The following is a 27,554-nucleotide window of genomic DNA, read 5'->3' as shown; positions in this document are numbered from 1 at the left end:
ATTGAGATTTTCTCAAGTATAAATTAATAAAATTACTTGGTGACCTTTGCTGTATTTGTTGAAAAAAAACTATGGCCGGACTTCTCCGGCTGCTCACGTCCCACTGCCACTGCCAGCGGGAACGGAGAATTTGGCACTTAGCCAAATCTCCATTCACTGCAGCGGGATCAGAGAATGCCAGCCATAGGCGAGGTCAAAGAATTTGGCCCTGTGCCTACAGTTGATATATTCCATAAGAGGACTTGTCTTCGTGCCTTGCAACACTTAACAAAGGTTAATTTGAAGGCTGTGGCAGAAGTTGGAAATAGATTTAAAAATAGGCACTAAGAAAGTAGAGATAGTTGAGGTAGTGGCTCAACATCTGAACCTTGAGCGTAACGGGTAAGACAGACGAACTTAGGGCCTTAATGCTTACGCGGAATTTGGATGTGGTTGCGGTGACGGAGACATGGTTAAAAGGACAGGACTGGCAGCTGAATATTCCGGGGTACAAGTGTTTTAGGCGAGACAGAGGAGGGGCTAAAAAAGGTGGGGGAGTAGCGGTATTAGTTAGGGAGCATATTACAGCGGTGCAGAGGGTGGACAATTTAGAGGGGTCATGTAATGAGTCGCTGTGGGTGGAGCTCAGAAACAGGAAAGGTGCAATCACTATGCTGGGGGTATACTACAGGCCACCCAACAGCCCATGGGAAGTGGAGGAACGGATATGTCAGGAGATTCTGGATATGTGCAGAAAAAAATAGGGTTGTTGTCGTGGGAGACTTCAATTTCCCTGGTATAGACTGGAAAGTGCTTAGGGCTGGGAATCTGGACGGGAAGGAATTTGTAAAATGCGCATTGGAAGGTTCTTTGGAACAGTATCTAGATAGCCCAACTAGAGAGGGGGCTATACTGGATCTAGTTCTGGGAAATGAGCCCGGTCAGGTCGTCAAAGTTTCGGTAGGGGAACATGTGGCAAATAGTGACCACAACTCTGTTAACTTTAGGATAGTAATGGACAAGGACGAGTGTTGTCCTAAGGGTAGGGTGCTAAATTGGGGAAAGGCTAACTATAGCCAGATAAGGCAGGAATTGGTGGCCGTTGATTGGGAGAGGCTGTTCGGGGCTAAGTCCACGTCTGGCATGTGGGAGTCTTTTAAGGAACAGTTGATAAGGCTGCAGGACAGGCATGTGCCTGTAAAAAGGAAGGATAGGAAAGGTAGGATTCGAGAGCCGTGGATAACCAGGGAAATTGAGGATCTGATCAAAAAGAAAAGAGAGGCGTACGTTAGGTCCAGGCAACTGAAAACAGATGGAGCTCTGGAGGAATACAGAGAGAGTAGGAAAGAACTCAAACAGGGAGTTAGAAGGACAAAAAGAGGTCACGAAATGATCTTGGCAGACAGGATTAAGGAGAATCCTAAGGCATTTTATTAATATGTTAGGAACAAAAGAGTTGTCAGGGAAAAAGTCAGACCTCTCAGGGACAAAGGAGGGGAATTATGCTTAGAACCCAAGGGAATAGGGGAGATCCTAAATGAATACTTTGCATCGGTATTCACAAAGGAGAGGGACTTGTTGACTGGGAGTGTCTCGAGGGAGGTGTTGACCCGTTAGAGAGAATCTCCATTACAGGGGAGGAAGTGTTAGATTTTTTAGGTAACAAATCCCCAGGGCCTGATGGCATCTATCCCAGACTGCTCAGGGAGACAAGAGATGTAATTGCTGGGCCTCTGACGGAAATCTTTGTCTCTTCATTGGACACAGGTGAGGTCCCTGAGGATTGGAGGATAGCGAATGTGGTACCGTTATTTAAGAAGGGTAGCAGGGATAACCCGGGTAATTATAGGTCAGTGAGCTTGACGTCCGTGGTAAGAAAGTTGTTGGAGAGGATTCTTAGAGACAGGATGTATGCGCATTTAGAACGGAACAATCTCATTAGTGACAGACAGTATGGTTTTGTAAGAGGGAGGTCGTGCCCTACAAATTTGGTGGAGTTTTTTGAGGAAGTTTCAAAAACGGTTGACGAAGGAAGGGGCGTGGATGTTGTCTATATGGATTTCAGTAAGGCATTTGACAAAGTCCCACATGGCAGGTTGGTTAAGAAGGTTAAGGCTCATGGGATACAAGGAGAGGTGGCTAGATGGGTAGAAAACTGACTTGGCCACAGAAGACAGAGGGTAGCAGTCGAAGGGTCTTTTTCCGGCTGGAGGTCTGTGACCAGTGGTGTTCTGCAGGGCTCTGTACTGGGACCTCTGCTATTTGTGATATATATAAATGATTTGGAAGAAGGTGTAACTGGTGTTATCAGCAAGTTTGCGGATGACACGAAGGTGGCTGGACTTGCGGATAGCGATGAACATTGTCGGACAATACAGCAGGATATAGATAGGCTGGAAAATTGGGCGGAGAAATGGCAGATGGAATTTAATCCAGATAAATGCGAAGTGATGCAGTTTGGAAGAACTAATGTAGGGGGGAGTTATATACAATAAATGGCAGAGCATCAAGAGTATAGAAACACAGAGGGACCTAGGTGTGCAAGTCCACAAATCCTTGAAGGTGGCAGCACAGGTGGATGTTGCAGCTGTATAGAATGCTGGTTAGGCCACATTTGGAGTACTGCGTCCAGTTCTGGTCGCCGCACTACCAGAAGGACGTGGAGGCTTTCGAGAGAGTGCAGAGAAGGTTTACCAGGATGTTGCCTGGTATGGAGAGATTGGGTAAACTGGGCTTGTTCTCCCTGGAAAGACAGAGAATGAGGGGAGACCTAATAGAGGTGTACAAAATTATGAAGGGTATAGATAGGGTGAACAGTGAGAAGCTTTTTCCCAGGTCGCAGGTAACGATCACGAGGGGTCACAGGCTCAAGGTGAGAGGGGCGAGGTATAACTCAGATATCAGAGGGATGTTTTTTTACACAGAGAGTGGTGGGGGCCTGGAATGCGCTGCCAAGTAGGGTGGTGGAGGCAACATGCTGGCATCGTTTGAGACTTACCTGGATAGTCACATGAGCAGTCTGGGAATGGAGGGATATAAACAAATGCTCTAGTTGGACCAATGAGCGGCACAGACTTGGAGGGCCGAAGGGCCTGTTTCCTGTGCTGTACTGTTCTTTGTTCTTTTGTTCTTTGTTGAGGAAGAAAAGATTAATCCAGATAAAATTCAGTTATAAATTGAGTTATAGAGATACACAGCACGGAAACAGGCCCTTTGGCCCAACTTGTTTATGCTGCCCAGGTTTCCTAAACTGAACTAGTCCCATTTTGCCTGTGTTTGTCCCATATCCCTCTAAACTTTTTCCGTCCACGTAAATGAAGCAAGTCAAATTGGAACGAGATAGAGAAAAGCAAAAATTTGAGTTGAAGAAAGGGAAATTAAATATCTTGAACTTCAAAGAGAAGAAAAAGGGAAATGTGAAGACTTAATTCAAGGAGCAAGAGAAAAGGAAAGCTTTGAATTGCAAAGAGAAAGGGAAGTCAGAAAAGGAAGGCTTTTAATTGCAAAGAGAAAGGGAAGTCAGAAAAGGAAGGCTTTGCTTACAAGCAGCAGATGTACTTGATGATGGGTCAGATTTAACTGCTGCTTTTGATCTCACAAGTTTGTTATGGACAAGGAGAAGGACGGCCTGCAAAAGGTGGTTTTAGATTGGGGAAGGCAGATTTTATCAAAATAAGGCAGGATCTGACCAAAGTTGACTGTGAACAGCTCCCTGTGGATAAGTCTACAGCAGAGCAATGGGGGACATTCTAAAAGGAAATGGGGAGAACTGTGGGGGAAATGTAGGAGCAATAAGTTCAGGGAACCCTGGATGTCTAGGATAATTCAAGGAAGAAAAGCTTTTAGTATGTCCGAAAGGAGCAATTCAGCTGCGGCAATAGAGAAATACAAGTGCAAGAGGGAACTTAAGAAAGCAATTAGAAGGGCAAAAAGGAAGCATGAAAAAGGACTTGCGAATAAGGTTAGGGAGAATCCCAAGATATTTTATAAATAATTAAGCGGAAGAGGTTAACCAAGTAAAAAGTAGGGCCTTTAGAGATGAAGAGGGCAATCTGTATGTGAAGCCGCATGGTTTAATTGGAAGGGTGTTAAATGAATACTTCTCATTGGTCTTCATTCAGGAAAAGGAGAACGTAGGTTCAGAATTCAGGAAAAGGGACTGTGAGGAACTTGCAGTTTGACATAGGAAATGGGGAGGGTCTGATGGGCTTAAAAGTGGACAAATCCCTAGGCCCTGATGAATTGCATCCCATGCTGCTGTGGAAGGCGGGGCAGGAAATTTCAGGGGCTGTGACACGGGGAAGCGCCAGAGGACTAGAGGTTGGCTAAAGTGGTTCCACTTTTCAACAAGGGTAGTAGAGATGAATCAAGAAATTACAGACCAGTGAGTCCCATGTCAGTGATAGGGAAATTATTGGAGAAAATTTTGAAGGAGAGAATTAATCTCCACTTGGAAAGGCATAGGTTAATTAGGGAGTCAGCATGGCTTTGACAGAGAGAGGTCACCTCATCTTAGGAAGAACGTGATTGCACTCGTGGGATCAGAGAAGATTCATCAGGATGTTGCCAGGGATAGAGCATTTGAGCTAAAAGGGGAGACTCGATAGGCTGAGGGGGGAGATGATTGAGGTGTATATGATTATGAGGAGTATGGACAGGGTGAGTAGGGAGCAGCCATTCCCCTTGGATTTATTATTGTCACATGCATTGGTATAGCATGAAAAGTATTGTTTCTTGCGCGCTATATAGACAAAGCATACCACTCAGAGTACATGGGGGGGGGGAGGAAAGGAGAGGGTGCAGAATATAGTGTTACAGTCATAGCGACAGTGTAGAGAAAGATCAACTTAATATAAAGTAGATCCATTCAAAAGTCTGGTGGCAGCAGGGAGGAAGCTGTTTCTAAGTCGATTATTACGTGATCTCAAGACTTTTGTATCTTCCCCCTGATGGAAGAAGGTGGAAGAGTGTATGTCTGGGGTCCTTGATTATGCTGGCTGCTTTTCCGAGGCAACAGGAATGCAGACTGAGTCAATGGAGGGGAAGGGTCAATCATAGGTGGGTAGAGTTTTAGGATAAGGTAGTGGAGGCCAGAAGTTAGAGCAAGAATTTGAAAACCTTAGAGAGATGTTCATGGAGAAATTTAAAAACAGTAAAGTCCCACCTAGAAGACTAAAGTTTCTGAGGTAAAAGAAACTGCTGTTATGGCAAATGGGTGGCACTGTGGCACAGTAATTAGCACTGCTGTCTCACAGCTCCAGGGATCCAGGTTTAATTCCAGGTGCTCCAGTTTCCTCCCAAAGTCCAAAGATGTGCAATTTAGCAAACCTAATTGCTCTCTTAGATGGGATAGAGTTAAAGGTTTAGATGGGGTAGATGGGGTAGAGTTTGTAAAATGTGTTCAGGAGAATTTTCTACATCAGTATATAGAGGTGCCAACTAGAGAGGATGCGATATTGGATCTCCTATTGGGAAATGAGTTAGGGCAGGTGATGGATGTGAGTGTGAGGGAACACTTTGGATCCAGTGATCATAGTGCCATTAGTTTCAACCTGATCATGGATAAGGATAGATCTGGTCCTCGGGTTGAAGTTCTGAACTGGAAAAAGGCCAAATTTGATGAAATGAGAAGGGATCTGGGAAGTGTGGATTGGCACAGGCTGTTCTCTGGTAAGGATGTAAATGGAAAGTGGGAGGCCTTCAAAGGAGAAATTTTGAGAGTGCAGGGTTTGTATGTTCCTGTCAGGATTAAAGGCAAAGTAAATCGGAATAAGGAACCTTGGTTCTCGAGGGAGATTGTAACACTGATTAAGAGGAAGAGGGAGTTGTATGAAATGTACAGGCAGCAAGGAACAGATCAGATGCTCGAGGAGTATAAAAAGTGCAAGAAGCTACTTAAGAGGGAAATCAGGAGGGCTAAAAGAAGACATGAGGTTGCTTTGGCAGACAGAGTGAAGGAAAATCCAAAGAGCTTCTATAGGTATGTTAGGAGCAAAAGGATAGTGAGGGATAAAATTGGTCCTCTTGAAGACCAGAGTGGTAGACTGTGTATGGAACCAAAAGAGATGGGGGAGATACTAAATGGTTTTTTTGCATCCGTATTTACTGAGGAAACGAGCATGGAGTCTATGGAAATAGGGCAAACAGGTAGGGAGGTCATGGAACCTTTACAGGTTAAAGGGGAGGAGGTGCTCGCTGTCTTGAGGCAAATCAGAGTGGATAAATCCCCAGGACCGGACAGGGTATTCCCAAGGACCTTGAGGGAAGCTAGTGTTGAACTTGCAGGGGCCCTGGCAGACATATTTAAAATGTCAGTATTCACGGGGGAGGTGCCGGATGATTGGAGGGTGGCTCATGTTGTTCCGTTGTTTAAAAAAGGTTCCAAAAGAAATCCGGGAAATTATAGGCCAGTAAGTTTGACGTCGGTGGTGGGCAAGTTATTGGAAGGTGTGATAAGGGATAGGATCTACAAATATTTGGATAGACAGGGACTTATTAGGGAGAGTCAACATGGCTTTGTGCGTGGTAGGTCATGTTTGACCAATCTATTAGAGTTTTTCGAGGAGGTTACCAGGAAAGTGGATGAAGGGAAGGCGGTGGATGTTGTCTACCTGGATTTCAGCAAGGCCTTTGACAAGGTCCCTCGTGGGAGGTTAGTTAGGAAGGTTCAGTCGCTAGGTATACATGGGGAGGTAGTCAATTGGATTAGACACTGGCTCATTGGAAGAAGCCAGAGAGTGGTTGTGGAGGATTGCTTCTCTGAGTGGAGGCCTGTGACTAGTGGTGTGCTGCAGGGATCGGTGTTGGGTCCATTGTTGTTTGTCATCTATATCAATGATCTGGATGATAATGTGGTAAATTGGATCAGAAAGTTTGCTGATGATACAAAGATTGGAGGTGTAATGGACAGTGAGGAAGGTTTTCAAAGCTTGCAGAGGGATTTGGACCAACTAGAAAAATGGGCTGAAAAATGGCAAATGGAATTTAATGCAGACAAGTGTGAGATATTGCACATTGGAAGGACAAACCAAAGTAGAACGTACAGGGTAAATGGTAGGACTCTGAAGAATGCAGTTGAACAGAGGGATCTGGGAATACAGGTACAGAATTCTCTAAAAGTGACGTCACAGGTGGATAGGGTCGTAAAGAGTGCCTTTGGTACATTGGCCTTTATAAATCGGAGTATCGAGTATAAAAGTTGGAGTGTTATGGTAAGGTTATATAAGGCATTGGTGAGGCCGAATTTAGAGTACTGTGTACAGTTTTGGTCACCTAGTTACAGGAAGGATGTAAATAAGGTTGAAAGAATGCAGAGAAGGTTCACAAGGATGTTGCCGGGACTTGAGAAGCTGAGTTACAGAGAGAGATTGAATAGGTTGGGACTTTATTCCCTGGAGCGTAGAAGATCGAGGGGAGATTTGATAGAGGTGTATAAGATTTTGATGGGTATAGATAGAGTGAATGCAAGCAGGCTTTTTCCGCTGAGACTAGGGGAGAAAAAAACCAGAGGGCATGGGTTAAGGGTGAAAGGAGAAAAGTTGAAAGGGAATATTAGGGGGGGCTTCTTCACGCAGAGAGTGGTGGGAGTGTGGAATGAGCTGCCGGATAAAGTGGTAAATGTGGTAAAACACTTTTAACATTTAAGAAAAACTTGGACGGGTTCATGGATGAGAGGGGTGTGGAGGGATATGGTCCAAGTGCAGGTCAGTGGGACTAGGCAAAAAATGGTTCAGCACAGACAAGAAGGGCCAAAAGGCCTGTTTCTGAGCTGTAATGTTCTATGGTTCTATGGGATTAGCCATGGTAAATGTCTGGGATTACAGGAGTAGGGCAAGGGAGAGGGCCTGGGTAAATTATCCTGTCAGAGAGTCGGTGCAGACACGATGAGCTGAATGGCCTCTTCTGCAATATAGGGATGATATGATTTTATGACACAGAAATTGGAGACATAAGTATTGATACTGAACAGAGCACTAATTATCATGAGGGGGATAACACTTTGTGATTCATGTACCTGGATATCCAGATCCCTCTGCGCCATAGAGTTCTGCAATCTCTGCAATTTAAATGAGACTGGAAGATTTGTCTAGCTTTGTTTGGAGGGAGAGATTTCTCAGGTAACCCTCACCATTAAAGCCAGTTCAGCAAATAGAAGTTATCCAGCCGGAAAAAGAAAAGAAGGGAAGCATGCCTTCAGAACTAAGAATCACTTTGAACTGGTGCTGGGAGAATAGAATGTCTACTTAAGGGACAAGATAAAGCATAGCGACGGAGGAAGATTTTCAGATGCTTTAAAAATTATAAGGGTTAACAGTTTTTGAAATTTTGTTCCAACCCATCACACATCCACTAGAACAAAGAACAGTACATAACAGGCCCTCCAAGCCTGCACTGATCATGATGCCTGCCTAAACTAAAACCGTATGCACTTACGGAGTCCATATCCTTCCATTCCCATCCTATTCATGTATTCATCTAGATGCCCCTTAAATGCCGCTATTGTATCTGTTCCCACCACCTCCCGGGCAGCACGTTCCAGGCATTCACCACCCTCTGTGTAAAAATCTTACCTCGCACATCTCCTCTAAACTTTTCCCCGCGCACCTTAAACCTTTGGGGCAAATGGGATCAAAGGTTATGGGGAGAAAGCAGGATTAGGCTACTGAGTTGGATGATCAGCCAATGATCATGATGAATGGTGGAACAGGCTTGAAGGGCCAAATGGCCTCCTCCTGCTCCTATCTTCTATGTTTCTATGTTAAACCTACGTCCTCCTGACTTGACTTTTCTATCCTAAGAAAAAGTATTTGACTATTCACTCTGTCCACGAATGATTATGATCATTCATAATCTTGTAAACCTCCATCAGGTTGCCCCTCAACCTCCATCGTTCCACTGAGAACAAGCAGAGTTTATCCAACCTCTTCTCATAGCTAATACCCTCCAGACCAGGCAACATTCTGGTAAACCTCTTCTGTACCTTCTCTAAAGCATTCACATCCTCCTGGTAGTGTGGCAACCAGAATTGTGCACAATATTCCAAATGAGGCCTAACTAAATGAGGCTGTACAGCTGCAGCATGATCTGCCAATTTTTATACTCAATGCCCTGACTCAAGAAGGCAAGCATCCCGTATGCCTGCTTGACTCTCTTATCCACCTGTGTTGCCACTTTCAGCGATCGGTGGACATGTACGCCCAGATCTCTCTGCCTGTCAATACTCCTAAAGGTGATACTCCATTTACTGTATAATTCCAAATACAGTGGACCTTCCGAAGTGCATTACCTCAAATTTGTCCAGATTCAACTCTATCTGCCCTTTCTCTGCCCAAGTCTCCAACCAGTCTATATCTTGCTGTATCCTCTGACAATCCTCTTCACTATCCACAACTCCAATAATTTTTGTGTCATCTGCGAACTTACTAATCAGACCAGCTACGTTTTCCTCCAAATCATTAATAAATACCACGAACAACAAAGGTCCCAGAATTGATCCCTGTGGAACTAGTCATAGCCTTCAGTGATATCATAAACCCTCTTCACTTAATTTCTCAAATGTATTTCAGAAAGGCCTTATAGGCACCAACTGTGGCTCAGTTGGCAGCACTCTGGCCTCTGAATCAGGGTGTGGATTCAAATCCCACTCCATTTGAGCATAAAACTCAAGGCTATAATTCCAGTGCAGTGTTGAGGGAAAGCTGCATAGTTAATAGAATTGTTTTTGGCATGAGACATTAAACTGGGACCCTCTCCTCTCTCAGGTAGATGCAAATGACTCCATGACACTATTTCAAAGAAGAACAATGAGTTATTCCCAGTATCCTGCCAATATTTACCCCTCAATCAACATCAGAAGAAGTTACCTGCTCATTATCACTTTGCAGTTTCTGGGATCTTATTCATAAGTCATGCATCTGGCTTTTCAATATCCTTCACTTCAAATTGCTCAGAATCAGCTATCCTGATCTTCAATGGTCATTGACCTCAGATATTAACCCAGTTTTATCTCTTAATGACTGCTAACTGGCCTGAGTATTTCCAGCATTTTATTGTTTTGATTTTGGACTTTCCAACCTAAGCAGTATTTTGCTTCTGTAGTTAATAAAGTATATGGGATCTTTGGCTTGATAAAAGGGAATACAAAAGAAAGTCATGATTAACTTTATAAATCACTGGTTAGGCTTCAGCACATGTTGAAACATACAGGCCGGGATTCTCAAAAAAAAAACTAAGTGCCCAACAGACAAGAAAATGGGAAAATTTCCTGCTCGTTGTTTGGGTGTACTTAGTGGAATGAATCTCCGACACTCTGTGCATCACAGAGGTGCCTCAGAGAGATTCACACCAGAAAGTGGGGCGCAGGGCCTAATCCCGCCCAAGAGGACAGCAGCCTAGTGCTGAGTGGGCCACTGCGCATGAGCTAATGTCAGTGGGGAGATCGGCGCAAGCGCATTGGCCCCTCCATCCCATCGCCGGCCTCCCAATGTTATCCCTCCCCCATAATCGCCGGCCTCCCGATCGCTGCCCCCCCCCCCCCCCCCCCCCCGTGGCCAGCCCAGATCCTCCCCGGGCCAGCCCCAATTCCCCCCCCCCCCCACTCCATAGAAACCCCACAGTACAGAAAGAGGCCATTCGGCCCATCGAGTCCGCACCAACCACAATCCCACCCAGGCCCCACCCCCACATCCCTACATATTTTACCCACTAATCCCTCTAACCTACGCATCTCAGGACACTAAGGGGCAATTTTAGCATGGCCAAACCACCTAACCTGCACATCCATAGCCAACTTCGATCGCACCCTCCCTCCCAACCCGACTGATCCCATTGCAGAGTGTGCACTGGGTTCCACCCAACCGTCACCGATCAACCCAACAGTAGGCCCCACCCTCCTCTGGCTCTGCCCCTTGGCACCACCTTGCCCCCGACTCCCGGGAGGGCCTCAATGGCCTCTGGCCCCACCAGTGGGTGAGCACATTTGGTCCCCGTTGGTGGAGAGTAGTTGTAAACCCCCTGGTGGGAACCTCTCTCAATGGGGTGGGGGAGACACTAGTGGGCCAGGACACTACCATCCCGGGCTCACTAATCATTTGGAAATGATGATTTCCATATGAACAAAGAACATTACAGCACAGGAACAGGCCGTTCGGCCCTCCATGCCTGCACCAACCATGCTGCCCGTGTGAACTAAACCTCCTACCCTTCCAGGGACCATATCCCTTTATTCCCATCCTATTCATATATTTGTCCAGACGCCTCTTAAAAGTCACCATCATAACTGCTTCCACTGCCTCCCCTGGCAGCAAGTTCCAGGCACCCACCACCCTGTGTGTAAAAAACCTTGCCTCGTACATCTCCTTTATACCTTGCTCCTTGCACCTTAAACCTATGCCCCCTAGTAACTGATTCTTACACCCTAACAAAAAGCTTCTTATTATCCAGTACTATATGGTAATCAGCTCTGCGCCGATTTCAGGCACGGGGCTGATGTCAGAAAAAAAGGGCCTGGGAAACGCGTGAGCAGTTCACTGATGTCTCCTGGCCCGCTGCACTACTTGAGCATCGCAGCGGACTGGGAAAATCCCGGCCATAAATAGTGAAATGATAGTTGAAGGAAAGGTGGGTACAATTGGGGATTAAGAAGGAGACATAGTTGAAGTACAAAATGAATATTTCACATCTGTCTTCACTAAAGATGAGGATGGTGCCAATGTCACAGTGAAGGAGAAAATAGATAAAGAGGTCATTAAAAGGTTGGCATCATTTGAGTAAAAATGTCACTAAATCTGGATAGGATGCATCCTAAATTACTGAGGAAAGTAATGTTGGGAACCCTTCTTAGATATGGTGCCTGAAGTCTGAGGAATTTTAAATTTTACACCTCAGAGGAATAAAGGTGGCAATTGAAGGCCAGTTAGTCTAACATCATTGGTGGAAAAATATAGATAACAATCTAAAAGAAAATTAATTGTCACATGAAAATACATACAAACATATGAAATAGGAGCAGAAGTAGACCATTCAGCCCTTCGAGACTACTCCACCATTCAATCAGATCATTGGTCTGTTTGTGTTTCGAATTCCAAATTCCCATTTCCCCCGATAACATTTGATTCCCTTTACCTAACAAGAACTATCTACTTTCGCCTTAATGATCCCACCTCCACCATTTCTGAGGCAGAGTTCCAAAGTTGCACAACCCTCAGAAAAAAATTCTCCTTGTCTCTGTCCTAAAGGGGTGACCCCTAATTTTAAAACAGTGACCCCCCCGCCCCCCCCAGTTCTGGACTCACCTGCAAGATAAAACATCCTTTCCATATCCACCTTGTCAATACCATTCAAGATCTTTTATACTTCAAACAAGTCACCCCTCATGGATTAATTAATGACAATCAGAGTGAATTTGTTACAGGCAAGTTGTGACTAACTTGATCAAGTACTTTCATGAAATAATGGAGGTGGTGGATAAAGGCTGTGCAGTTGGAGTTGTGTGAATTGGCTTTGAAAAAGCATTTGGTAAAGGAATACATGGTAGCAAAATAGCCCATGAAATTAAAGACTGTGTAGGTATTATTTTGGCTAAGGGAAAGAAAGGAGAGTGGAGTGATAAATTTGTTTTTTAAGCTTAGGGGCATGGACAGATTGGATAGTCAGAAACTTTTTCCCAGGGTTGAAGAGTCAATTACTAGGGGGCATAGGTTTAAGGTGCGAGGTGCAAGTTTAAAGGAGATGTGCGACGCAAGTTTTTTACCCAGAGGGTGGTGGGTGCCTGGAACTCGCTGCCAGGGGAGGTAGTGGAAGCAGATACAATAGTGACTTTTAAGGGGCGTCTTGACAAATACATGAATAGAATGGGAATGGAGCGATATAGTCCCCGGAAGGGTAGGGGGTTTTAGTTCAGTCGGGCAGCATGGTTGGTGCAGGTTTGGAGGGCCGAAGGGCCTGTTCCTGTGTTGTAATTTTCTTTGTTCTAAGAGACAAGTCTTTAAAGGTAGCAGGACAAGCTAAAAAGCCTGGTTACAAAGGAATTTGAGTGCTTGGCTTTTTAAATAGAGGGATAAAGAACAAAAGCAAAGAAGATATGTTAAACCTTTATAAAATGCTGGTTAGGCCTCAGGTGGAGTATTGTGACTAGTTTTAGGTACCAGACTTCGGGAAGGATTTCAAGGTCTAAGAAAGTACAGAGAAGGTTCCAAGGATGAAAAAGTGAAATTATGTGGAGACCACAGAAACTGATGCTGTTCGCCTTGATTTAAGGAAATGTAAGAGAAAATTCAATGGAAGTGCTCAAAATCTTGAAGGGTTAAATAGAACATTCAAGAATCAACTGTTGCCATTAGTGGAAGAATCAAAACCAGAAGGTACAGAATGAAGAGAACTGGCAAAAGAACCAGATAAGGAGAAATTGTTATACACAGCAAGTGATGTTACGATCTGGAATACACTGCTTGAAAGGGTGGTGAAAGCAGGTTCAATGGCAACTTTCAAAAGATAATTGAATGTGTACTTGGAAGAGAAAACATTACAGGGCTGAAGTGAAAGAACAGGATAAGGGGCCAATTAGATGATTCTTTCACAGACATGCTGGGCCAAATGGTCTTTATTGTGTGTATGATGCTATATATTCTGAGGTTGGACAAGGCATTTTGCCACAGTAACTATTCTGAAGCTTTTAAAACAGCTTTGATATAAACAAGCTTTTCATACTCACCTCCTGTGCACCTTTTCCAATGTTCCTGTCCCACATTGAGCAGCTCTTTAACCCCATCATCCATGGCCTTTGTAAATTTACTGAACAATTCAACCTTCTGTTCTCTGCAGGGTCAAAGGCACAATCAAAGTGACTTCATTCCTTTCCAAAGATGAATTTGAATTAACTAAAGAAAAGGCTGCGTAGAGGAGGAAACTAGAAACATAAAAGCATAGGTGGTGTGGAAAGGCAGATTATGAAAATTGATACTCATAGAATATTCAAGTTTTTAGTCCTAATTTTCAGTTTATTGGCACTTGTAGTTCCATAAAATTAATACATACGCATCCGCTAAGCCAATATCCTCCGCTGGTGGCTCCACTGTTGAAAAGATCATGACACCAACAATATCATCCTTTTCAGTTTTCCTCTTGCCTAATTTCCATTCCTTCAGTGAATAAAGACAGAAATGCAAATAAAAATGAAATGAAAAAATCTGAAAACCTTTCCATTCATTTCCCTTCCCCTGGCTGTGTTTAATAGCAGGTCATTCACAACAAAGAGCACTATTCTCCTTCCTAATCTTTGTTTGTTGCAGCTGTGTGGATAGAAAATTGGCAAGTGATACAACAATTGCAACACGTGGTGAAAGAGCTAAAGATGCTCTTCAATGAATTCTGCCAGTAGGAATAGATGGATCAGCGTTCCAGATAAAATTACAGTTACTCAAAGTGCATATAGTTCACAGTTGGCACAGTGCCCACAGATCTAGGACTAGTGCATATGGCTCCCAGTTATTCAAATTTTGGTTTTACAGGAAGCACAGAAAGAACAGTTAAAGGGATGTCATCATAGGCAAGTGGCCTGTTAGGCAATACTGTAATGCTAAAGGGAGACATAAAATCCACCTTTGGTTTTATAAATTCACCTCGAAATCGATACAGTTAAACCGACATTTCTAACCTACTCAGTAAGTTGATCTTTCTGATTTCAGAACTTCAGTTATGAAATGAGTGTTATACGTGTTTTTCATAGAATCCCTACAGTGCAGGAGGCCATTCGACCCATTGAGTTTGCATCTAATTTCTGACACAACATTCCACCCAGGCCCTATCCACATAGATTTGACCCACTAATCCACCTAATCTACACATCTAGGGACACTAAGGAATTTAGCATGAATTTACAATTAATTTAGCATGACCAATTCACCTAACCTGCACATCTTTGGACTGTTTTTTGTCTGTAACTCTCTCAAGACAGACTCAGTTAATCATAGAATCATAGAATAGAATCATAGAATCCCTACAGTGCAGAAAGAGGCCATCTGGCCCATCGAGTCTGTACCGACCACAATCCCACCCAGGGCTTACCCCCATATCCCTACACATTTACCTGCTACTCCCTCTAACCTACGCATCTCAGGACACTAAAGGGCAATTTTTAGCATGACCAATCAACCTAACCCGCACATCTTTGGACTGTGGGAGGAAACCGGAGCACCCAGAGAGAAACCCACGCAGACACGAGGAGAATGTGCAAACTCCACACAGACAGTGACCCAAGCCGGGAATCGAACCCAGGTCCCTGGAGCTGTGAAGCAGCAGTGCTCACCACTGTGCTACCGTGCCGCCCTCCATGTTCTATGAGACAATGTTGGGTTCAAAGTACATGCTTTATTCCACAATAAATTTCAGAGCAACGGTTATGATGAAATTTCCCCACATTACTGTAACATTCAGTTACAAAATAAATCCCCTACTGTGATGTTAGCCTGTCTTTCTTCAAACTTACCTATCTCAAGCTGAAAATAAAGTCAGCATGGATTTCAAAAGGGAAAGTCAAGTGTAACCAATCTTTCTGAATTATTTGAGGTAGTATTATTTGTGCATGAATTGCAAAAACTCAGTTTGCAGGTGATCAAGAAGGCAAATGGAATGTTGGCCTTTATCGCGAAGGGGATGGAGTATAAAAGCAGGGAGGTCTTGCTGCAATTGTACAAGGTACTGGTGAGGCCACAGCTGGAATACTGTGTGCAATTTTGGTCCCCTTATTTGCGGAAGGATGTATTGGCCTTGGAGGGAGTACAGAGAAGGTTCACCAGGTTGATACCGGAGATGAGGGGGTTAGCTTATGAGGCGAGATTGAGTAGATTGGGCCTGTACTCGTTGGAGTTTAGAAGGCTGAGGGGAGATCTCATAGAGACATACAAGATAATGAAGGGGCTAGACAGGGTAGAGGCAGAGAGATTCTTTCCACTTAGAAAGGAAACAAGAACTAGAGGACACAGACTCAAAATAAGGGGGAGTCAGTTTAGAACAGAGTTGAGGAGGAACTTCTTCTCTCAGAGGGTAGTGAATCTCTGCCCATTGAAGCAGTGGAGGCTACCTCGTTAAATATGTTTAAGTCACAGGTAGATAGATTTCTGATCAATAAAGGAATTAAGGGTTATGGGGAGCGAGCGGGTAAGTGGAACTAAACCACTATCAGAACAGCCATGATCTTATTGAATGGCGGGGCAGGCTCAAGGGGCTAGATCATCATAGAAATCATAGAAACCCTACAGTGCAGAAGGAGGCCATTCAGCCCATCGAGTCTGCACCGACCACAATCCCACCCAGGCCCTACCCCCACATATTTACCCGCTAATCCCTCTAACCTACGCATCTCAGGGGCAATTTTAACCTGGCCAATCAACCTAACCCGCACATCTTTGGACTGTGGGAGGAAACCGGAGCACCCGGAGGAAACCCACGCAAACACGAGGAGAATGTGCAAACTCCACACAGACAGTGACCCAAGCCGGGAATCGAACCCGGGACCCTGGAGCTGTGAAGCAGCAGCGCTAACCACTGTGCTACCGTGCCGCCCTCCTGCTCCTATTTCTTATGTTCTTATGTAACAGGAAGAGTGGACAAGAGCAATGTAGCAGTTATATTATATTTGAATCTTCAAATTGCAAACTTATGACCAGGATCGAAACTTGAATCAGAGGACTTCTCTCCCAGAAAGCCAGTTGGAAGGATAGAACTGGACCCAATCCTTACATACATTTATATTTATTTTCGCATTACAAGCATACACCTACTCCATCACCACACTTTTAGTCTTTGTCTCCTTATAAGGGACTCAAGTGAATGACCTGTTAATGCTCACCACTTGCACATAATTAATAATAAATATACAATTAACAGGGTCAAACATAGAAACTAGAAGCAGGAGTAGATCATTTGGCCATTCATTATGATCAAGGTTGACATCCAATTCAATCGTCTGATTCCATCTTCCCCTTATATCCTTTGACCCCTTTAGCCCCAAGAGCTATATTTAACACCTTGAAAACATACAATGTTTTTGCTTCAACTGCTTTCTGTGGTAGCGAATTCCACAGGCTCACCACTTTCAGGGTGAAGAAATTCCTCCTCAGCTCAGTCTTAAACTGTATACTTAGACTATGACTACCAGTTCTGGACACCCCGACCTTCGGGAACAACCTGCCTGCATCTACCCTATCTAGTCCTGTTCTAATTTTATAGTAAGAAGTTTAACAACACCAGGTTAAAGTCCAACAGGTTTATTTGGTAGCAAAAGCCACACAAGCTTTCGAAGCTCTAAGCCCCTTCTTCAGGTGAGTGGGAATTCTGTTCACAAACAGAGCTTATAAAGACACAGACTCAATTTACATGAATAATGGTTGGAATGCGAATACTTACAACTAATCCAGTCTTTAAGAAACAAAACAATGGGAGTGGAGAGAGCATCAAGACAGGCTAAAAAGATGTGTATTGTCTCCAGACAAGACAGCCAGTGAAACTCTGCAGGTCCACGCAACTGTGGGAGTTACAAATAGTGTGACATGAACCCAATATCCCGGTTGAGGCCGTCCTTGTGTGTGCGGAACTTGGCTATCAGTTTCTGCTCAGCGACTCTGTGCCGTCGTGTGTCGCGGAGGCCGCCTTGGAGAACGCTTACCCGAATATCAGAGGCCGAATGCCCGTGACCGCTGAAGTGCTCCCCAACAGGAAGAGAACAGTCTTGCCTGGTGATTGTCGAGCGGTGTTCATTCATCCGTTGTCGCAGCGTCTGCATAGTTTCCCCAATGTACCATGCCTCGGGACATCCTTTCTTGCAGCGTATCAGGTAGACAACGTTGGCCGAGTTGCAAGAGTATGTACCGTGTACCTGGTGGATGGTGTTCTCACGTTGTCAAGTGAGAACGGCCAACGTTGTCTACCTGATACGCTGCAAGAAAGGATGTCCCGAGGCATGGTACATTGGGGAAACTATGCAGACGCTGCGACAACGGATGAATGAACACCGCTCGACAATCACCAGGCAAGACTGTTCTCTTCCTGTTGGGGAGCACTTCAGCGGTCACGGGCATTCGGCCTCTGATATTCAGGTAAGCGTTCTCCAAGGCGGCCTTCGCGACACACGACAGCGCAGAGTCGCTGAGCAGAAACTGATAGCCAAGTTCCGCACACACAAGGACGGCCTCAACCGGGATATTGGGTTCATGTCACACTATTTGTAACTCCCACAGTTGCGTGGACCTGCAGAGTTTCACTGGCTGTCTTGTCTGGAGACAATACACATCTTTTTAGCCTGTCTTGATGCTCTCTCCACTCCCATTGTTTTGTTTCTTAAAGACTGGATTAGTTGTAAGTATTCGCATTCCAACCATTATTCATGTAAATTGAGTCTGTGTCTTTATAAGCTCTGTTTGTGAACAGAATTCCCACTCACCTGAAGAAGGGGCTTAGAGCTTCGAAAGCTTGTGTGGCTTTTGCTACCAAATAAACCTGTTGGACTTTAACCTGGTGTTGTTAAACTTCTTACTGTGTTTACCCCAGTCCAACGCCGGCATCTCCACATCATGACTAATTTTATAGGTCAAGTAGCAGAATGAATTGGAAGTTGGTTACAGAACTAAAAAGAGAGTGGTTAAGGGTTGCTATTTAGATGAAAAATAGTGCTCACAAGGTTCAGTGCTGGGACTACTGTTGTTTACAATTTACGTAAACAAATTGGACTCAGCACTTGGTAATATCATTTCAAAATGTGTGGTCAACACCAAAATAGAATACTGAGCAAAAACTGCAATAAAGTACAATATGACATTAATAAACTTGCAGAATTGGCATGTAATTGAGAAATGAATTTTAATACAGATGTGTGTGAAATTCTGTATTTTGATTGCAAGAGTAAGGAGGCCACATACTGCTTGGAAAACTAAGAGATTAAATGCAGTGGAGGAAAAAAGAGATACATAAATCATTGAAGTAATGACACAGGTTATTACAGCCATTAATAAAGCAAACAGTGCAATGAGGTTTACTTCTTCAGGGATAAAATTAAAAAGCAGAGAAATTATGCTAAAATTGCATTGAACATTGGTTAGGCCACATTTAGAAATACAGTTCTTGTCTCCATATTATAAGAAAGGATAGTGAGGCATTAGACAAGGTGCACTCAGTTCTTGGTCTTATTATAGCCTTGGCTCAAACATAGACAAAAGAGTTGAATACTAGAGGTGAAGATGAACCTGTATCTGGGGTCACCATTGCAGATGTCAGAGCAGCTTTCTCGAAGGTCAACCCACGGAAAGCAACTGGCCCGGATGGGGTACCCAGATGAGCACTCAGATCCTGTGTGGATCAGCTGGCAGGAGTATTCGCAGACATCTTCAACCTCTCTTTACAACAATCTGAGGTCCCTATCTGAGGGCGGCACGGTAGCGCAGTGGTTAGCACTGCTGCTTCACAGCTCCAGGGTCCCGGGTTCGATTCCCAGCTCGGGTCACTGTGTGTGGAGTTTGCACATTCTCCTCGTGTCTGCGTGGGTTTCCTCCGGGTGCTCCGGTTTCCTCCCACAGTCCAAAGATGTGCGGGTTAGGTTGATTGGCCAGGTTAAAAATTGCCCCTTAGAATCCTAAAATGCGTAGGTTAGAGGGATTAGCGGGTAAATATATGGAGGTAGGGCTGGGTGGGATTGTGGTCGGTGCAGACTCGATGGGCCGAATGGCCTCCTTCTGCACTGTAGGGTTTCTATGATTTCTATCTGCTTCAAGAAGATGACCATCACCCTGGTACCCAAGAAAAACCAAGCAGCGTGCCTTAATGACTATCGGCCGGTGGCTCTGACATCCATCATTATGAAGTGCTTCGAAAGGCTAGTCATGACATGAATCAATTCCAGTCTCCCGGACTACCTGGATCCACTACAGTTTGCCTATCGCCACAACAGGTCCACAACAGACGCCATCTCCCTGGCCCTGCACTCAACCCTGGAACACCTAGATAACAAAGACACCTATCTCAGACTCCTATTTATTGACTACAGCTCAGCCTCCAACACCATTATTCCCATGAAACTCATCTCCAAACTCCGTGGCCTGGGCCTCTGCACCTCTCTCTGCGACTGGATCGTTAACTTCCTAACCCACAGACCACAATCAGTAAGGATAGGCAACAACACCTCCTCCACGATCATCCTCAACACCGGTGCCCACAAGGCTGTGTTCTCAGCCCCCTACTATACTCCTCATACACCTATGACTGTGTGGCCAAATTCCCCTTCAATTTGATTTTCAAGTTTGCTGACGACACCACCGCAATGGGTCGGATCTCAAACAATGACGAGACAGAGTACAGGAATGAGATAGAGAATCTGGTGAATTGGTGCGGCAATATTAATCTCTCCCTCAATGTCAACAAAATAAGAACATAAGAACATAAGAAATAGGAGCAGGAGTAGGCCATCTAGCCCCTCGAGCCTGCCCCGCCATCGCAATATAGGCCAACATCCCATTTGCCTTCTTGATCACCTGTTGTACCTGAAGGAGATTGTCATCTACATCAGGAGGCATAAAGGAGAAAATGCCCCTGTCTACATCAATGGGGATGAAGTAGAAAGAGTCGAGAGTCGAGAGCTTCAAGTTGTTAGGTGTCCAGATCACCAACAACCTGTCTTGGTTCCCCCCCATGCCGACACTATAGTTAAGAAAGCCCACCAACGCCTCTACTTTCTCAGAAGACTAAGGAAATTTGGCATGTCAGCTATGACTCTCACCAACTTTTACAGTTGCATGATAGAAAGCATTCATTCTGGTTGTATCACAGCTTGCTTTGGCTCCTGCTCTGCCCAAGACCGCAAGGAACTACAAAGGGTCGTGAATGTAGCCCAATCCATCACGCAAACCAGCCTCCCATCCATTGACTCGGTCTACACTTCCCGCTGCCTCAGCAAAGCAGCCAGTGTAATTAAAGACCCCACGCACCCCGGACATTCTCTCTTCCACCTTCGTCCGTTGGGAAAAAGATACAAAAGTCTGAGGTCACGTACCAAACCAACTCAAGAACAGCTTCTTCCCTGCTGCTGTCAGACTTTTGAATGGAGTTACCTTGTATTAAGTTGATCATTCTCTACACCCTATGACTGTAACACTACATTCTGCACTCTCTCGTTTCCTTCTCTATGAACGGTATGCTTCGTCTGTTTAGCGCAAGAAACAATACTTTTCACTGTATGTTAATACATGTGACAATAATAAATCAAATCAAGGTGAGAGTGACTGCCTTTGACATCAAAGCAGCATTTGACTGAGTGTGGCATCAGGGAGCCCTAAAAAAGTAATGGATATTAGGGGAAAATCTCTCTACTGCTTGAAGTCATACCAATCACAGAGGAGGATGGTTGTTGTGACTGGAGGTCAATCATTTCAGTTCTGGAGCATCACTGCAGGAATTTCTCAGGATAGTTTCCTAGGCCCAACCATCTTCAGCTGCTTTGTCAATGACCTTCCTTCCATCATTAGGTCAGAAGTGGGGTTGTTTGCTGATGACTGCACGATGTCCAGTATCACTGGCGACTCCTCAGATACTGAAGCAGTCCATGTCCAAGTGCAGCAAGAACTGGACAATATCCAGGCTTGGGCTGACAAGTGGCAAGTATAAATCATGCCACACAATCACGCCAGGCAATGACCATCTCCAATAAGAAAAAAAATCTAACCATCACCCCTTGACATTCAATGGCATTACCATCGCTGAATCCCCCATTACCAATATCGTGAGGGCTACCATTAACCAGAACTGAACTGGATCAGCCATATAAATACTGTGGCTACAAGAGCAGGTCAAAGGTTAGTAATCCTGCAGTGAGTAACTCAATTCCTGATTCTCCAAAATCTGTCTACCATCTACAAAGCACAAGTCAGAAATGTAATGGAATACTCTCCACTTGCCTGAATAAGTGCAGCTCCAAAAACACTCAAGAAGCTCGACACCATGCAGGACAAAGCAGACCACTTGAAGTGCCATTCATTTCTTCGACCAGCGATGTACATTGGCAGCTGTGTGTACCATCTACAAGGTGCATTGCAGGAACTCACCAAGGCCCCTTAGGCAGTACCTTCCAAATCTACAACAGCTAGCATCTGGAAGGACAAGGGCAGCTGACACATGGGAACATACTATCTGGAAGTTCCCCTCCAAGTCACTCACCATCCTGACTTGGAACTATATTGCCATTCCTTCACTATCACGGAATCAATATCCTGGAACTCCTTTCCTAGCAGCACTTTGGGTGTACCTACACCACATGATCTGCAGTGGTTCAAGGAGGCAGCTCACCATCACCTTCTCAAGGGCAATTAGAGATGGGCAATAAATGCTGGGCTAGCCAGCAAGGCACACATCCTATGAATGAATTTTTAAAAATTCACGAGAATTATGCCAGAGCTAGGAAGAAATATTAGAATCCATACAGTGCAGAGGAGATCATTTGGCCCATTGAGCCTGCACTAGCAACAATCCCACCCAGGCCCGATCCCCGTAACCCCATGTATTTACCCTGCTAGTCCACCCGACACTAAGGGACAACTTAGCATGGCCAATCAACCTATTGTGCCCAACTTTGGAGCCAGTAAAGGTTCAACTGGCAAGGGGTTCTTATCTCTTCTAAAAAAAAAAGGCTCAGAAGCAACCTGATTCGTGTCTTTAAGATAATGAAGAGTTTGAGAGTATAAATATAGAAAAGGTGCTTGAATATATGATAGTCACCAACAAGTCCAATAGCGAATGCAGGATAAATTAGTTTATCTGTAGAGATAAGAATGTGGAACTCGCCAGCACATGGAGTAGTTGAAGCAAAAAGCATAAATGCATGCAAGGGGAAGCTACATAAGTACACAAGGGACAAAGGAATAGAGGATTAAATACATTGGAGTGAAAGGAATCATGTGGAGCATCTGCGATGTGCACTTTATGCAATTCTATGCAAGGAGCCAATTCAGCTGCAAAAGCTAGGCTGAGGTTTGATGGGTAAATTCTGCTTTATTTCTTGACCTTTCAATTACAATGGGGCTAATTTTAACCAGTTGGACACTGAAGGGAATTGATCAGCCATCCATTTCATAACCCGCCTCATTTCCAATGTAAAGTTAAAATCTGGCAGGTACAAAGCACAGAAACTGTCCATTTGCCTACCAGTCCTTGCCAGCATAGCCTTCTCTCATCTTTTCTCACCTAAATCTATTATAACTATCTATTCCCCTCTCCCTCAAATGCTTATCTAGCTTTCCCCTTAAACACATCATACTATTTGCTTCAACCTCTCTGCGGTAGCAATTTCCATATTCTTACCACCCTTTGGGTAAAGACGTTTCCTCTGCTTTCTCTATTGGATTTCTTGGTAACTATCTTACATGAATGACCTCTCGTCATGCTCTTCTCCACAACTGGAGGCATTCTCTCTGTACCTGTAGTATCAAAACCTTTCACAATTTTAAACACCTCTATTAGGTCTTTCAGCTCTTTCTTGATATTCATAACTACACATTTTTGGTATCACCATTGTAAATCTTCTCTGCAACCTCATTGGTGGATCTATATTATTTTTATAATATGGTGACCAGAACTGCATGCAGTACCTAAGCATGGTCTGGCAAGGGTTCAATACAGATTGAACGTAACTGCCCTTTTCAAATCAAATCTTCCAGAAATAAAGCCTTGGTGTACTTTTATCTGATGTGATTTTGATAATCTGTGGCACACTCCCCTCCCCCCCCCCCCCCCCCCACCCGCCCCCACCACCTCCCAAGCCCTACAATTTTCTCCCTTCAAATATTTATCTTATTACTTTTCAAAGTATCATTGAATGTATCCCAAATCATAATAACTTGACACACAAAATAAATTCTCATCACTTCTCTGGCTCTTTTGCCAAATATTTGTGTTCCCTCGTCAAACAAACCTTCTGCCAGTGAAAATGGTTTCACATTATTTAATGTAGCAAAACCTTTAGCTATATTAAACAAATTTATTAAATCCCACCTTCAGCATTTCTGCTCCATGAACAACATTCCTAGTTTCTCTTGTCTCTCCACATAACTGAAGTCAGTCATCCCTCAAACCATTCCAGTAAATCTCCTCAGGACCCTTTCAAAGACAACATCCTTCCTGAAGCACGGTGTCCAGAAGGAACATAATATTCCAGCTGAGGCCCAACTAGTGATTCATAAAGATTGAGCATAGCTCCCTTGCGTTCATATTCTAAGCCTCTATTTATAAAGCCAAGGATCACATATGTTGTTAAAAACAGCCTCATCAACTTGTCGTGCGACATTGAAATATTTGCATGCATTAACTGAAATTTCTCGGTTCCTGCATTCCCTTTAAAATTGTATAATTTTATATTGCCTCTTCTATTTTTCCTATCTCATCACTGAAAGCCTCCCTTGGTCAGTTACTGTCTTACTGGCCAATCTTTGATTCCACTCCACCAGGGCCAGATTCCTTTGCAACTCAGTAAAATTTACCCTTTCCCAGTAGGTATTTTAACATTTGATTGTTCCTGATCTATTCTCAATTAATTAAAATCTAATGGGAATGATCACAGGTTTCCAAGTACACTGTTCTTTGCCAAAACAGGATGGCCACCAATGCCCAATTGTCCATGCAAGCGCAGAAAACCAATGACGTCAATGAGACAGTGCCAGTAAAACAAGGCTTTTTAAAAAAATTCTGTGGAATTTCTGGAGATTTTCAAACAAAACAATTTAAGTCCAAAAATTATAACTGTATTTAATTCTCCAAGAACCTTGATTTATAGATTCCACTTCTAACAAATCTTTGCATTATATTAGCTTCCTTCCCATCAGGTTATGTATGAACTTTACAGATAATCTAGAATTAAGCCAACACAACATTATATATTGAATTTGAGGATTATATATTTAATGTCTGAAGGCATTCAATTTGATCCAATTACAAATAAAAATCTTAGGCCCATGAGTAGAAGGAATAGAAAAATATAATTGATATGAATTCTGATCTCTGTTGCTCGCAATGATGTCATAGAGAAAAACAGTACAACTATGCATGCAGTGCATTGACAGCAAACATATCATTCCAAGTATCCTCCCAATGAAACATACTCCACTTCGTTCCCCAGAACAAGATTCAATACAGCTTCCTTCTTTATTGGGTTGAAATTATACTGATTAAAAAATTATGTACAATTATGTGTGCCATAACAGTGATGACCAGAGAAAATTACTGAGTAATCAGAGGCATAGGGATGGCAACACTACCTCAAACACTCTATTGATTTTTGCCTTATGCACAACACAGGTTTTCTCTTTCATGGGATGTGGGCATTGCTGGCAAGACCAGCATTTGTTGCTGGCCCCAACTGCCTCAAGAGGTGGTGGTGAGCCACCTTCTTGAACTACAGTCGTCCACCTGCTGCAGGTACACCCACAGTGCTGCTGGGAAGGGAATTCCAGGATTTTAATCCACCAATCATTGAAAGGATGGTGATATAGTTACAAATCAGGACAGTGTAATTAAGTTGGGTAGGGTTGTTTCCTTAGAACAAAGGGAGCTAAGAGTTGACTTGGATGAGGTGTACAAAATATTGATAGAGTAGACAGGAAAGACTTGTTTGTTCGAGCAGAGAAGTTGATAACCAGGTGCACAGATTTAAGGTAATTGATAAAAGGATTAGAGGGGATATCAGAAAAAACCTTGTCACTCAGAGAGTGTTAAGTGTCTGAGATTCACTGTCTGGCTGAGGCAGAAACCCTCAACTTATTTAAAACATACCTGAATCTGCACCTGAAGTGCTGTCACCTGCAAGACTATGGGTCAGGTGCTGGAAGATGGGTTTAGAATAGGGGGCTATTTTTTTTTCAGCCAGCGCAGACATGGAGGGTTGAATGGCCTCTTTCTGTGCTGTGACTTTTCTTTGGTTCTAGGGTGTGTTAATTGGAGGGGAACTTATTACATCTGCTGCCCTTGTTTTTTTAACTTGGTAAAGGTTGCAGGTTTGGAAGTGCTATTGAAGGAGCCTTGGTGAGTTGCATAACGTGCATCTTCTATTTTGTACAGACTGCTGTACTGTGCATTGGTGGAGGTGAGAGTGAATGGTTAAGTTGAGAATGGAGTGTCGATCAAGTGGACTGTTTTGTCCTGGAAGATGTCGAGTATTGTTGGATTCACACTCATTCACATCATAGCCCTGATTTTTTGACTTGTAGATGGTGGACAGACATTGGGAATCAGGTGGTGAGTTACTCTTTGCAAAATTTCCATCCTCTGACCTGTTCTTACAGTGGAGATGATGGCGTTGGACTGGGATAAGCACAGTAAAAAGTCTCACAACATCATTGTTTTTCCCAAGGCTTTTTATACAAATGTAAAGAGCAAGAGGGTAGCAAAGGGGAGGGTTGGCCCACTCAAGGACAAGGGAGGGAATCTATGCGTGGAGCCAGAGGAAATGGGCGAGGTATTAAATGAGTACTTTGCGTCAGTATTCGCCAAAGAGAAGGACTTGGTGGATGGTGAGTCTGGGAAAGGATGTGTAGATAGTTTGTGTCATGTTGAGATCAAAAAGAAGGTTTTGGGGTTCTTGACAAACATTAAAATAGACAAAGCCCCAGGGCCTGATGGGATATACTCCAGAATAGTGAGAGGCAAGGGAGGAAATTGCTGGGGCCTTAAGAGAAATCTTTGTATCCTCACTGGCTACAGGGGAGGTCCCAGAGATTTGGAGAATAGCCAATGTTGTTCCTTTGTTTAAGAAGGGTAGCAAGAATAATCCAGATAATTACAGGCCGGTGAGCCTTACATCAGTGGTAGGGAAATTATTGGAGAGGATTCTTTGAGACAGGATTTATTCCCATTTGGAAATAAGTGGACGTATTAGTGAGAGGCAACATGGTTTTGTGAAGGGGAGATCATGTCTCATGAACTTGATCGAGTTTTTCGAGGAAGTGACCAAGGTGATTGATGAGAGTGGGGCAGTGGATGTTGTCTACATGGACCTCAGTAAGGCCTTTGACAAGGTCCCTCATGGCAGACTGGTGCAGAAGGTGAAGTCGCATGGGATCAGAGGTGAGCTGGCAAAGTGGATACAAAACTGGCTCGGTCAAAGAAGACAGAGGGTAGCAGTGGAAGGGCGCGTTTCTAAACAGAGGGCTGTGACAAGTGGTGTTCCTCAGGGATCAGTGCTGGGACCTTTGATGTTTGTAATATATATATATAATATATAAATGATTTGGAGGAAAATGTAACTGGATTGATTAGTAAGTTTGCGGATGACACAAAGGTTGGTGGATTTGCTGACAGCGATGAGGACCATCAGAGGATACAGCAGGATATAGATCAGTTGGAAACTTGGGCGGAGAGATGGCAGATGGAGTTTAATCCGAACAAATGTGAGGTAATGCATTTTGGAAGGTCTAATACAGATAGGAAATATACAGTAAATGGCAGAACCCTTAGGAGTATTGATAGGCAAAGGGATCTGGGTGTATAGTTACACAGGTCACTGAAAGTGGCAATGCAGGTGGAGAATGTGGTCAAGAAGGCATACAGCATGC

At 44.0% G+C, this 27,554-nt stretch overlaps 1 protein-coding gene across 7 annotated transcripts in view; it reads right to left on the bottom strand.

Moving 5' to 3' along the window:
• snx9b (sorting nexin 9b) overlaps nucleotides 1–27,554 on the bottom strand; it is a 237,976-nt gene that overhangs the window by 27,771 nt on the left and 182,651 nt on the right. For all 7 annotated transcript variants that reach the window (XR_013499657.1, XM_078229971.1, XM_078229972.1 and 4 more), the window contains 2 exons: nucleotides 14,014–14,117; nucleotides 13,691–13,794 (listed from right to left, as the gene is read on the bottom strand). Coding sequence is in view for 6 of the 7 variants with exons in the window: in XM_078229971.1 (XP_078086097.1) it covers nucleotides 13,691–13,794; nucleotides 14,014–14,117 (208 nt within the window). In the remaining variant the exon portion in view is untranslated. The remainder of the gene's footprint in view (nucleotides 1–13,690; nucleotides 13,795–14,013; nucleotides 14,118–27,554) is intronic.

Source organism: Mustelus asterias, chromosome 15 (genome assembly GCF_964213995.1).
Source record: "Mustelus asterias chromosome 15, sMusAst1.hap1.1, whole genome shotgun sequence".
Taxonomy (NCBI): domain Eukaryota; kingdom Metazoa; phylum Chordata; class Chondrichthyes; order Carcharhiniformes; family Triakidae; genus Mustelus; species Mustelus asterias.
This window is presented reverse-complemented; position numbering and strand designations above follow the sequence as displayed.